General features: G+C 35.1%; 1 protein-coding gene across 2 annotated transcripts in view; it reads right to left on the bottom strand.

Annotated features, from left to right (window-relative positions):
• Positions 1-13,129, bottom strand: part of ZWILCH (zwilch kinetochore protein) — a 31,089-nt gene that overhangs the window by 15,692 nt on the left and 2,268 nt on the right. For both annotated transcript variants that reach the window (XM_069098241.1, XM_069098243.1), the window contains exons 3-11: positions 11,771-11,866; positions 8,581-8,699; positions 7,398-7,597; positions 6,447-6,526; positions 5,765-5,920; positions 4,843-4,914; positions 1,734-1,827; positions 1,118-1,167; positions 162-267 (exon numbers count right to left, since the gene is read on the bottom strand). In XM_069098241.1, the coding sequence (XP_068954342.1) occupies positions 162-267; positions 1,118-1,167; positions 1,734-1,827; positions 4,843-4,914; positions 5,765-5,920; positions 6,447-6,526; positions 7,398-7,597; positions 8,581-8,699; positions 11,771-11,866 (973 nt within the window). The remainder of the gene's footprint in view (positions 1-161; positions 268-1,117; positions 1,168-1,733; positions 1,828-4,842; positions 4,915-5,764; positions 5,921-6,446; positions 6,527-7,397; positions 7,598-8,580; positions 8,700-11,770; positions 11,867-13,129) is intronic.

Here is a 13,129-nt window from a genome sequence, read left to right on the forward strand (position 1 = left end):
TTAAGAATCCTGCTCTACCACTTATTAGTAAATCTTTGTTGTCTTTGGTCGCATCATTGGCTCACTATGGCTCTCAGTTTCCTCCTCTATAGAATGAATAAATTAGACTAAATGGTAGACTAAAATAAAAAGTCTTTCTAACTAATTAACAGCATACTTACTCATTCTCATTCTGCACCACAGCTGCTCAGCGAAATCCAGATCACCTCGTACTGTGAAAAGACACTTAATGGAATCATCAACTGCAGCAGTATCACATTTCAATACCTGAAAAAAGAATTAAATTTCAAAAAATGCTTTATTTACCAAAAATGTAATGATTTCTAGATCACCAGAAACAAATTTTAAAACAGTTACACAACTCATTTACTAAGTTTAGGCAGGCAATTTTTTAAAAAGTGTAGATAGACAGACACAGACACAGAGATACACTGTACTGTTGTTCAGTCATGTCTAACTCTTCATGACCCCACAGAACTCTGTCCATGAGGTTTTCTTGGCAAAGATACTAGAGTGGTTTGTTGTTTCCTTCTGCGGTGGCAAACAGCTGGCATTTTAACACACCCATTTATCTTTATAAATATATAATCTATATTACCTTTTAATTTATATTGTATTATAAATATAATCATGTTTATAAAGATATAATCTATTTATAAAGATAACATATTTTATAAATTTATCAGCTGCCATTTGGAGGGAAAAACAGTAAAAGAACAAGCTCTTTAGGAGTAAAAGAATCAGCTAGTCTGATTCCTGGGGAGAACTCCAAAAATGGGGTCAGTGAATAAGGGAAGAAAGACCAAGGACTAATTTTCAGAGTTCTTTCCATAGAGTACTAACTAGGGCTAGCCCTATAAGTGTAACCTTCTTAAAACTTTGTAAGGTACTTGGTTCTGTTATTTTAAACTCCCACTTTCTGGTATTTAATGGTAGTAACACAAATACACACACACATACACACACACACACACACACACTATAATAACCATCGCTAAAGACTAATAAAATAGTAGCTGCTATAATGGATCCATTTGAAATGGCATAAAGTCAAAGACCAAACATACTATGGAATGAGGAATTATCTGCTGAGATTCTTAACAAAAAGTTCACATACCTTGACTTTTTTTGCTGCATTATCAAATCCATCCAGTTTACTCTTTAAATCTAAAAAATTGAAAAATGGCATTAATGATTTTCCATCTTGTTTTTTCCTTCTTTTCAAAAAAGGAAAATGTCATAATCTTACCTCACCCAGATTAAAACAGTATACTGAACCTGCCATAACTGTAGTCTACAGCTGGAAGGGACCCTAAAGACCATCTGATCCAAATCTCCCTCATTTTACAGATAAGGAAGCTGAAGCCTAGAGAGGTAAAGCACTAGCCTGAAGATTTAAGTGGCAGTAAAAGCAAAGCTATGACTTAAACCTAGGTCTTCTGACCATAGAATCAGTGTTTTCCCCCCAATATATCTTTTATCTGCTTTGTAACATAAAGTTTCTAAGTATTATACAGTATTATCACTATATAACCAAATCTAAATATTAGGAATTTCTGAAACTACCCCTTTTTACCTTTACCACATAATACTGCAAAATAGAAACTCTCTCTTCCTTAATCATGACAAACTTTCTTTACTTTAGACATATAGGGTATTATCACAAAGTCTTGCTCAGACAAGCAAAAATGACTTAAGTCAATTACATATAAGTGAACTGGAAACATAAATACCATTGAGAAATTCCTGAACAAGGTCAACAGATGATTTAGCCTCCGTAGGCTCAGGCCACTCAGTAACACCAGTTGTCAATCCCTCAGCCAAAGCCTATTAGCAGAAAATAACAATGTTCATGTAATCAACAAATATTAACAATATGACCAACCAAGGGGAGGAATCAAAAAGAAAGTAAGACTTATGCTTAACATAAGACTGTGCTCTATAATATAGTTTGAGGGAAGACCAAAACACATGAAACAATTAGAAAACAATGTGGCTAATAACTATTACCTGACTATACAAAATTATGTCCTACATGTATCATATCAAATTTCAGTTATTAGTAAGCACATTGTTCTCTAGTGTTTTATTTGTGTTATATTAAAATAGCTCACATTTCTCCTACAAAGTCCTATTTTGATAGTTCTTCACAGCATGGAGTTGATTCTGGGTTCTTAAAGACTATTTTAATGGCAACTCAGCTCTAGCAGGCTCTACTATCCTGGAAAAAAATTTGTGTATGATCCCAGCAACAGATTGTGTCCAGCATAGCTTAAACACAGAAAGGCTCATCACCTGTAGCTAATCACTTAATGCTCCCCCACCACCAAAAAAGTGGTCTTCAGTCTTAGGTGGCCTCCTGCTTCTGCAGTGATAGCAGAGTGGTTCTAACAGTTTTTAGATAGTCTATCAACTTTAACTTGGTTGTCAGTACTCCAAATATGGGATTCATATCCAATGACCAACAAATATAGAAATTCTAAGAACCTGTTAATAATCTAAATTAAATTATTTTATATGCTTTGTGCTTACTAATGCCGACCCACCTCCCCAAACAAGAATGGCATTGACTTATATTCCTACCTTCTAGTCTATATAAAATTTTTATGAGAATCACTGACATACACATTGAAGAATTTAATAAAACTATCTGTGGGGAAAAGGCAAATAGATCACATCTTTACCATTACACAGATAACCAAAATATGTGGAGAACACTATATTCTATGTTTATTGTTTATATTTTTAAAATCTGTTTCTCTTAGGCAAAATGTCACCCAAAAGGTATTCTTTCAGCAAAGTATTTCCTGATTTATTCTTGAAAATTATTCAAGATTCCTTGTATGATATAACAGGTTACTTGTTCAACAACCTGTGATATTAGCCATAGCATATGTAAGAGCTGTATGCTCAGCAAAACCATTTGTCAATATCATCAAGGAAATCCAATGCAGATGCCAAGTTGAAGATGGATTTTCTATAATATGGTGAGGTTCTCCAGAGACTCTTGTTTGTGGCTATCATTCTGCTAGTTGCACTAAGTCAGGAAACGCTGCCAAGCCTCCTAGAAAGGACCTCTGACCCCTCAAAAAAAATTTGACCTAATCATTCACACTCCCAAAAACCCAAGTGAAAGAAACCTGTCTATGTCCCAGAGATTACGACCTGTAATTGAATAATCTACAGTTTGTCCCTTAGTATATACAAATCTAAGACAAACAGTATATATGAAAGTGCTGGGCCTAGAATTAAAACAGGAAGAGATGAGGCTACATTATTTTCACGATACTGCAGAACTCCTTAGATGACTTCAAATTTTTTGACACCACCCAAACTATTATGGAAAGCCATTTGCAATTATTCCTTAAAAATCACTAAAATCCATATTCTCCTATTCATAGATCCTGCTGCTAGTCCAAAAATCCCAAAAAGGCAAGAAAAAAAAGACTTATATTCATAGCAGCACTTCTCATGGTACCAAAGAACAAAGTATGTGCCTATTGATTAGGGGATGGCTAAACAAATAGTGAAACATAAATGGATTAGAATATTACAGTGTTATTTAAAAAAAGGGAAAGATGACTTCAGAATTTTTCAAATTTCTTTAAAAAGAAAAAAAGACTCCAAAGAAGCACAATACTTATATGCACTGATGCTGAGTTAAAGAACCAAGAAAACAATACAATGACTGCAACTAAGTGTAAAAAGGAAAAAAATACAAAAGTTAATGCTATGTAATTATAATGTTCAAATTTAAAGAAGACTTTAGAAAATGCATTTTCTTCCTTTTGGGAGTAAGGGGGATGAGGAAAAAATAGATTATTATAAATACTGTCAGACAACTAAAGAAGTTGGTTGGTTTTGCTGAATTATATTTTTTTCTTTGTTACAAAAGACACATAGACTAATACTAATACTTTTCCAATACTGTTACATGGCTATGAGTCATTAATACTATGTTCTCTGGAGAACAAAAAATTATTATCAGAGAGGTCCATGGAGAGATACATAATGGAGATGAAAAGACTGCAACATAAGAAACTCGAAAAAGAACTAGAATAAATATCATCATCTGGAAATGTAGAATGGGTATGGATGTATGGGTTGTGATCTGCCTCAGTGAGGGGACCGTATAAAATTATTAAATCATAAATCTATATGAACAGAAGCTCACATGCAAAGAGTTATAAAAACATCACCTTCATTTGGTGCTCACAACAACCCTGGGAGGTAGATGTTTTGTTACTATTTCCACTTTGCATAAGCTAATGAGGTTGAGTGATTTTCATAGAGTCACAGGGATAATGATTGAGGCATGATTAAAATGTAGATCTTCATGATCAAGTTCATCATTCTTATTTACTGCACTGTAGAAAGTATATGAGTGGGGGGGCTAGGCGCGCAGTGAATAGAGCACCAGCCCTGGAGTCAGGAAGACCTGAGTTCAAATCTGGCCTCAGACACTTAACACTTACTAGCTGTGTGACCTTCAGCAAGTCACTCAACCCAATTGCCCTGCCGTCCCCCCCTCCAAAAAGCAGAAAAAAAAAGTATATGAGTACTTTCATATTTTTACAATTTTAACTTTGTGCCCCATGTGAAATTTCAAAAATCAGTATGATGGCTTACTGAGAGTAAAAGAATTTCACTATCTCAGAAGCAGTAAAATGAGAAATAAATCTTTGTTAAGTATGTGTGTGTTAAATTATCCAGTGATCCTAGTGTGAGAATCTCAACTATAGAAGAAACAGCAATTTTCATATTAATTAAAGATAGTGGTAGTGACAATTTCATTGAAATATAAAATGTAAGGAAGATTGAAACTTTCAGATTGATACTCACAATTAGAAACTTCAGCTCTCTGTGCAGGTGGTACAAAGGACTCCTAGGATCTCCAGGTTCCACTTTAATATTCTGAAAATCCCCCATAAATTTTTAGTACTAATATCTTACACATCATTAAGTGTTGTAATTAGTTACATTTCGAAGTCCTAGATATCCCCCTCAAGAAAACAATCAAAATTCAATCCTATAATTCCACTGTAGTGTGCATGACTGATGCTGTTAAAAATGAAAACGGTAAAAGAGTAACCACAGCCAGAGCACACTGCTCACCCTGATACTCATGTCATCCATGGATATTTCAAATATTTCCCAATTCAGAAATACTAATATGAACCCAAGCTATTACATGCTCTACCTTGATCTCTTACAAGAATTGTTATAAACTCTTTCTTCCCCCACCTACAATCAATCAAGTACCTACATTACTAGAGTAATGCTCTTCTGTACTCTTTCACTGAATTTCAAAGGGCCACAAGGTAGGAGAAATAAAAAACTAGTAATATTAGATCTTTAAAATCAGTCACAAAATCCCAAACTATTTTTAATAGCCTCTCTTTTCCTCCTAAAAGCCTGGCTCATCTAGGCGCAGATTAACATTTCTAAACCCCAGCACCTACTATCTCCTTTTAAAGAATAGTAGAGAAGAAAAAAAAAAAAGGGAAGATTCTTTTTTTCCCCACTTATGACTAATTTCAGAAATTCCATCAATCAGGGGAAGGCTCTCAAAAAATGAGATTTTAGCATTATGAAAACTGGATTTTATTGTTTAAAAAAAGATGCTCTCTACTAAGTGATGGAAGGACCTCAGCAGCAACACAAGCATTTCTGAATGCTCAAAATAGAAAAAGGCTGTTCCCTATGAAAAAAAGGAATTTTTTTGAGACCCGGATAGTAAAAAGGGGGAAAAACTATTTCTTACCAATACTGAAGCAGAAGTGAGAGGAGGTGTCTGAAGAAGTTCATCCACAGGACTCCATGAAATATCCAAACCAATAGTAGTGTGTGAAAAGGGAACTGAATCATCTAAGGGAGTGGATTTAAACAGCTCATACTGAGCAAAACCCCTAGTTGTTACCTGAAAAGAAAAGTCTATATTAATCAGATAATTAAGAGCGAAGTCCACACAAATAAGAGACTGGTAAGAGAAGATACTTAAATTTCTTCCTTAAGAATACCAAAATCAGACACAAGACTGAAAAATGTCCTACAGGATGATAATTTAACAACTATTCTATCTACAATTAAAGAAACAACATTTATTTTCCTCCTAGACAAGTCATTATGAAAATTATGAAAATTTACATTATGAAAATAGTGCCAATTAGAAATCTTAATAATAAAAGCTTCCACAGAAAGATAGGTTTGTATGTGTACATACAAAGCCCCTAGTTTTAAATAAAAACTTTAAAATGACAGACAACAGTTACAACAATTAAAACATTTACAGTAGGGCGGCCAGGTAGCACAGCGAGTAAGAGCACAGGCTCCAGTGTCAGGATGACCCGGGCTCAGATACTTAGCACCACACCCAGAAATAACTGGCTGTGTAACCTTGAGCAAGTTACTTAACCCCGACTGCTTAAAAAAGAAACAACACATACAGTAGATGACTTATGTCTTTTCAGATGTGAACTTTTCAAATCTTCAAGATTTACAGAAGTGCTTTTTTCAGGTGTGGGACCTGGAGGGGGGGGAAAATTACAGATTAAAACCCCAATTCAGGTATAGAACACTTAAAAAAAGACTAATATTGCAACATAATGTGGATCCACAGCATTGGATTTGGAGATATAGGACTATATATTTAGAGTAGGAACAGAGCTTAGAAAGTCATTTAACCTCATTTTACAGAGTAGGAAACTAAGGCACAGAGAGGTTAAGTAACTTTCCCTAGTTTAAAAGCTGGTAGAAATTGTTAGAGACAGGATAACAGAACTTGCATTTAAATTGTGACTCTGCTTTTTTATAAACCGGGTGACTTTTTCTATATCAATCTCTCAGGGCTCCAGTTTCTTACTATGTAAAATGATGGGGTTAGAAAAGATGACCTATAAGGTCCCTTCTAAAAGTCTAGGAGTCCTAACTTTTTGGATATAAGTTAGAACTAGTACTTCACTTCTGCCAAGAATATCACACTATGAAAGGAATTAAAACCTTAATTTTTTGGTATTTTAATTGCTATGGACAAGACATTTTTCAATCAGAGATGGTTCATAGCTTGAAATAAATGAAATCTGAATGTATACCATCACTAATAATTATCACTTAGTGCTTACTGTGAGATTGGTATTACAATTATAATCAATTTTTCTCATCTTTCAAAGTTCTAAGAAAAAACCTTATTGCTGAACTTTTGAGGCTGTTCATGGCATAGTTAATATATGACCTTTTTAAAAGTTGCAGTTGATAATGCTTAAAATAGCTCTAGATTTATTTTCCCCGGGGACAGGGTTGGGGATGGGTATTTAATACTAATTCCATTTGTATGCTGTTTTCTCTAAAGTGATGTCATTTGTTTTTTTTACAACTCTTCACAACAGTTAAGACCTCACCTTTACATGTGACCACTTGTAAGACAATTCCCGTTATGCCCTTCTTTGTTCGAATAGGTTCAGCACCAAGCCAACATGTACTTTCAGGATCTGAGCTGTCACATTTTACCCATAAGGGAGGAAGAGGTTTAACTGGCCCATTAATCTTCAAATGGGTCATATTAGGATTTTGCGTCATGGTATAAAGTCCAATCAGCTGCCTGGAAAACAGAATTTCAAAGAATTTTTGGTATAGACTGGGATTCAAGTGGAAAACTTTAATTCTGGTAAATCCTAAGTTTCTCACAAATATGTGCTACATCATAAAGTATTTTATTGTAAAGCTATAGAAAATAACTTTTTTTGTGAATAGTTTTTTGTATTCCAGTGCCTAGCACCCGGGAGGACCAGGGAGATAGTCAATGCTTAATTTTTCTTAAATGATTCTTTTCTTTACAACAGCAATAAGAAATGGTGTTAAAGAACAAAAGTTTTAGGTAATTAAAAAGAGTTAAGTCATGAAACTATTAAATTCTCCTAAAAAAGAAGAGGAGCAGGAAAGGGGTATTAAAATGTAATCAAGAGTAGTTTTCTTTTTTATTAAGAGGAATACTTGTCATATTTTCTACACATATTTGGAAAATTGGTATAAATTATTACTACTGGAAAAACAGAAGTACAGACATACTGTGCTTGATATTTTTATATCTGTTACTTCAGAAGCAAAGAAATACTGGGTGTGCAAAATGCACACTGTTAGATATGGTTACTGGCTTATAGATGGTAAATTGTTAAGATAATAAAGTGAAAGATAAGAATCACTAACAGATTTAGATGAAAATGACTGGAATTTTTAAAAGGGTATTAATAAATTTTAAACCCCACCAAATTCATAAGGGTAAAAATTATGAATTAATGATGTTACCTGTTGCAGTGGAAAGCATACTACTGAGAATGAACAAGTTAATTATTCACTATAAGCCAGTCTCCTCATATCATCATATCCCACATGGTTATAATACTTCTACTACTTAAGTCACACATGGTTGTTATGAGAAAAGCACTTTGAAAACTGCAAAGTTCTCTATCAAAGTGAGTTATTATTCCCATGTCCTTTTACTCCTGAAATTATTTTTGGTATCAATACATACACATTTTTTAAAATGTTCCCTCCTTTAAAAAAATTTTCTTCAAGGAAACTTACCTGGCTCTCTTAACAGGTAAAGCAAGTGGTCCAAAATTTCCATTCATGGGGAAATCCGAAATAACTGATTCTTCAGACTGTGATTCTTCTGTATGCTCCATTTCTTTTTCTTTTGAACGCTTTCACAAATATTTTAGCATTATTAGATTAAGTCATAATTAGGACAACAGAGCTGATTTTATTAAAATCATTAATAACTGAAGAAAACATTGTCATGGATATCCAGAGACAGAAAAAAGGGCCACTACTTAAGTACCATAAAGCAAAGGTACCTGATATAAAGACTCAAATCTATAGCTACAAAACAGCTAATTATCCAGAGAACCCTATTGACAGCACCATAACCCACTTTCCCAGAATCCACCATTCCTTTTTCATATGGCCACCACAAGAAATAGAAGCCCTATACCTCCTCATCACTGCAGGCATATCTATTACACCATGTTGGTACAGACTGGTAGGACATACTAGAGTTTGTGCTCCACTGAGAGTCTCTGAAGACCCAGGGACAGACACCTCCTTATCATTGAACTTCAGGACAAGATAAAGATAAAATATACTCAAACAAATAAATAACAGGTACATAGTATGGTCACAGATTTGAGCCTTGTCAGCTTAATAAATCTCGATAGCATTTTAGCTTCAAGTTCTTCAACCTCAACCCTTTCTAGCCCCACTGTGTGACTTCCCAAGCTTGGCTTTTCTCCATAGTTCCACATGTCATCAAGAATATGACCCCTTAGTCAGGCAGATTTCCCTATTTCTGACTTCCCATATCACTCTCAAATGGCATGGGAGGGTTCTAATGTAAAGGAGCTATTATGCCTATGATGAAATACTCTAAGTACCTGATGAGGGAAGCGAACATGGTAATGGCAGAAGAACCCTGGAATAGGAATCTGGAGATGTGAGCTCTAGACCCAACTATGCTCCTATTGAGCTGTGACTCAGAATAAGTCGTTATACCCTGCTGACCTCGAGTGCGCTGAAAAATAAGGCAGGTATGACTACATGGACTTCTAGAGTTCCCTCCATCTCTCACTAAAGCTCCCTGATGGAGATGTCATGGTTGGTTTCTCTCCTGCAGGACGGTATAATGCATAGCATGTAACAGACAGATTTGGAGGCAGGAAGCCCTGGGTTTAGATCCAGTCTCTGACACTTGCTGGCTAGGTCACCTTGAGCTAGGCACTTATCCTCACCTGTAAAATCAGAACTGGACTGAATGCTCTTCAAGGTTTCTTCCAGCTCTATGATCTTATGATCCCTTACCTCAGCTTGAATTATACGGGAGGCAGTAACCAAAGCCTCCAAAAAGCATTCTTCCGGATCCCTGGTCCTAAGTGTCTCCACAAACTCTCTTTTTAACTAACCTGTCCTTATGTAACCCTGATTGATTCTTGTGCTTTGCATTTTTTTAAATCACTCTTCCCTAGTCCTGGATCCAACCCATCTATCAACTATAATTATTTACTTCCTCATCTATTTCCTGACCACCACAAATGAATGTTTCTAAAACTCCCTCACTAATACAATATGGCCTAAGATAGCTCCTGCCTATTGAAAAAAAGATACAAATTAAAGATACACACTTACAATGTGCAGGGGAATATATCACAGTGTCTCTATGTTCAGTGCTCTGATCCGGTTGGAGGATGCTAAGCATTTCTAGGGAACAACTAGTTCCAACTATACAATTGCTATTTCTTTGCACTCTGAGAAAAAGTTACCTAATATATGGACTGAAGTCTCATTCCAAACCATCTGAAGACTTGGTATGGGTGTTACAATATTAGCTCTCATGGCACCCAAACAATAATAATGCTATTTTGCATTTTTGAAGCATTTAATGCTTTTCAATGCCCATTTAAATAGGAATTTTCAAAGACAATGTATATTTGACTGCTTTGCCCTCACCCCATAAATACCTCCAGATATATTATTTTGTCCCTGTTATACTAAAATGAACTTACTCCAATAAAAACAAAGCACTTTACATTTGATCTTATTTCTCACCAAGCTGCACTACTTCAGAACATCTCTGAATTTTCCATCAGGCCCCAGGAAGCTCATTATTGGGAAAATGTCTGAACTTCAAATATCTTATCAGCCCTGAAACTACCTCATCACTACCCTTAGTTTCTCTGATTGAAAGGTGGAGCCACGGAGGGAGGGGATTCAACCCTGAACATCTCATTTCTCATTTAGTTGACCTACTTTGTTAAGTCTATGACTTTTCCACTACATTGCTCTTACTGCCCCAGGTTCCTTTTTTCCTGCCCCTCCTTTTTCAGCTTTCTTTGGGGTATTGTCTTCCCCCATTGGAGTGTAAGATTGCTGAGGGCAGTAATTGTCTTTCTTTTTTCATACTTGTGTCCTTAGCCCTTAGCATAGTGTCTGGTGCATACTAAGTACAAAGTAAATCCTGATGAGTCTAGAACTATGTGAACTAGGTCAGGGCCAGATCAAGCAACTATAAAAGGAAAAAATAAATTATTCCAGCATGTAATGATAATGATTTACAAATATTATCCTTGCTCTCCTAATTGGTATTCTCCATAACTAACCTACACAGGCCCATCATGCAGTTGCTAGACATACTAATCACCTGCTTTATGGCTCCATTCACCAATCCTGGGTTTCTCCAGTCCAAAACACCCTGATATGGCCACCACTGCCCTATGTGTATTGTCTTTATGATACTGTAAGTTCCCCAGTTTGTATTTGCATCCCCTAGTACTTAGCAAAGTGTTTAGCACATACATCATAAGTGCTTAACAAATTTTTTCATTGATTCATATTTCTATAAAACTTTTTAACAACAAATAGCTTTACAGACATGATCTTATTCAGTCCTTGAAATAACCTTATGAGATAGTTAGCTCCCATGCCAGGGAGCTTGAGTGATTTGTTTAACATAGCTTGAAAATGACGGAGCTGAGATTCAAACCTAAAACTCTAATTCAGAATGCTATCCACTATGTACCATTCAGTATAGAAATATCAAAGTGCCCTGGAAATTTATCTTGCTTTAATAATAGTGAATACGTACAAATAAAAGGAAAACTTTAAGTTAAACATCTATGAATAAGAATATAAGTGAAGATCTGAAATTTGCAGCACATTTGTGAACACTGCCAAAGAGACCACGTGATCATTAAGAATCAAACAAAAACCCTGTCCCACTCACCACTTTCTCCATAATAAATCTCATGCCATATCTACTCCCAAAACCTTCCAAAGGATTTGGCCGATTTTCAGTAATCAATTTCACTTGGACATCAGTCTGTCAAAAATAGGAAATTATACTCATATAAGTTGAGTAAATACACATTATTCTAAGGAACTCTAATATCATACAGTAAAATTCTATCGACATATGTTTTAACATAAATATCAATTCTATGACATGAAGAAAAGATCTGAATGAGGCTTACAAGTGTGTTATGGATGCTGTATAGTAGAGTAAGGGGGAGGGGGCCTGGCAGAGGCAGCTAGGTGGCGCAGTGAATAGAGCACCAGCCCTGGAATTAGGAGGACCTGAGTTCAAAGAAGGCTCCAGACACTTAACACTTTACTAGCCCTGTGACCTTGGGCAAATCACTTAACCCCAATTGCCCAGTCTTCCCCTCAAAAAGCAAAAAAAAAAAATAAATTAATAAATAAATAAATTAATTAATTAATTAGGAGTCAGAAAATCTGAATTCTGATATAGCTCTGCCACTAACTACCTATGTGTGGTTTTAAAAAACAAATCATTTCACTTCTCTTGGCTTGATTCCAAATTTATAAATGAAAAGATAAAACTAGACTATCTCCAATAATACTATACAGATCTAAATTTGCATGGTCAATATTTAAAATTAATTTTAAAGTATCTCTTGCTCAAGCTCATCAGAATGTCTGGTATATTCTTTATTTTCTCCACATCAATATCAATGCTTTAAAAGCTTTATAAAGTCCATAACAACCTTCCCTCTAGCTCATTTTGTATCTGCTATCTTTACCACAAAATTATACAGACAAATCTGAAAGCTCCCTGGAGCCCCCAAGACTGCCCATTTTGCACATTTTATTTTTTAACTTTCAGCAGCAAAGGACAAAGTTTGACTTATTAAATCCTAATGAATTATTCCCCTAATGGGATATAGGAAGAGGAGAGGGAAAAGGATTATCGTGTTTTACCATCTGACCAACGTTTCAAATATATTCTTCTACAAAATTCTTAGAATGAAATGAACATTTGCATTTTAAAATATCTTTTGTGGCATAATCCTGACTTTTATCCAACCCATAAAAAAAAGCATTTCCCCCCATGAAAACTCTATAGAATTAAATTATTACATTTATATTCTAGGTTAGAGTATATTGTATAATTTCATGGAAACTAGGAAGAGCTTTGTCAACACCTACTTTTCCTAAATTAGCACCAATGGATTATGAAGTACACAATGTGGAAATGATTTAATTAAAAATGAACATCTCTTATACAGCTACATTAAGTAAAAGCATACAAATTCCCAGAGCTGATATGCAGTATTTTCCCTTG

This window comes from Petaurus breviceps, unplaced genomic scaffold (genome assembly GCF_028583685.1).
Source record: "Petaurus breviceps papuanus isolate PSGF00001 unplaced genomic scaffold, PetGlider_PUasm1.0 37, whole genome shotgun sequence".
Lineage (NCBI taxonomy): Eukaryota > Metazoa > Chordata > Mammalia > Diprotodontia > Petauridae > Petaurus > Petaurus breviceps.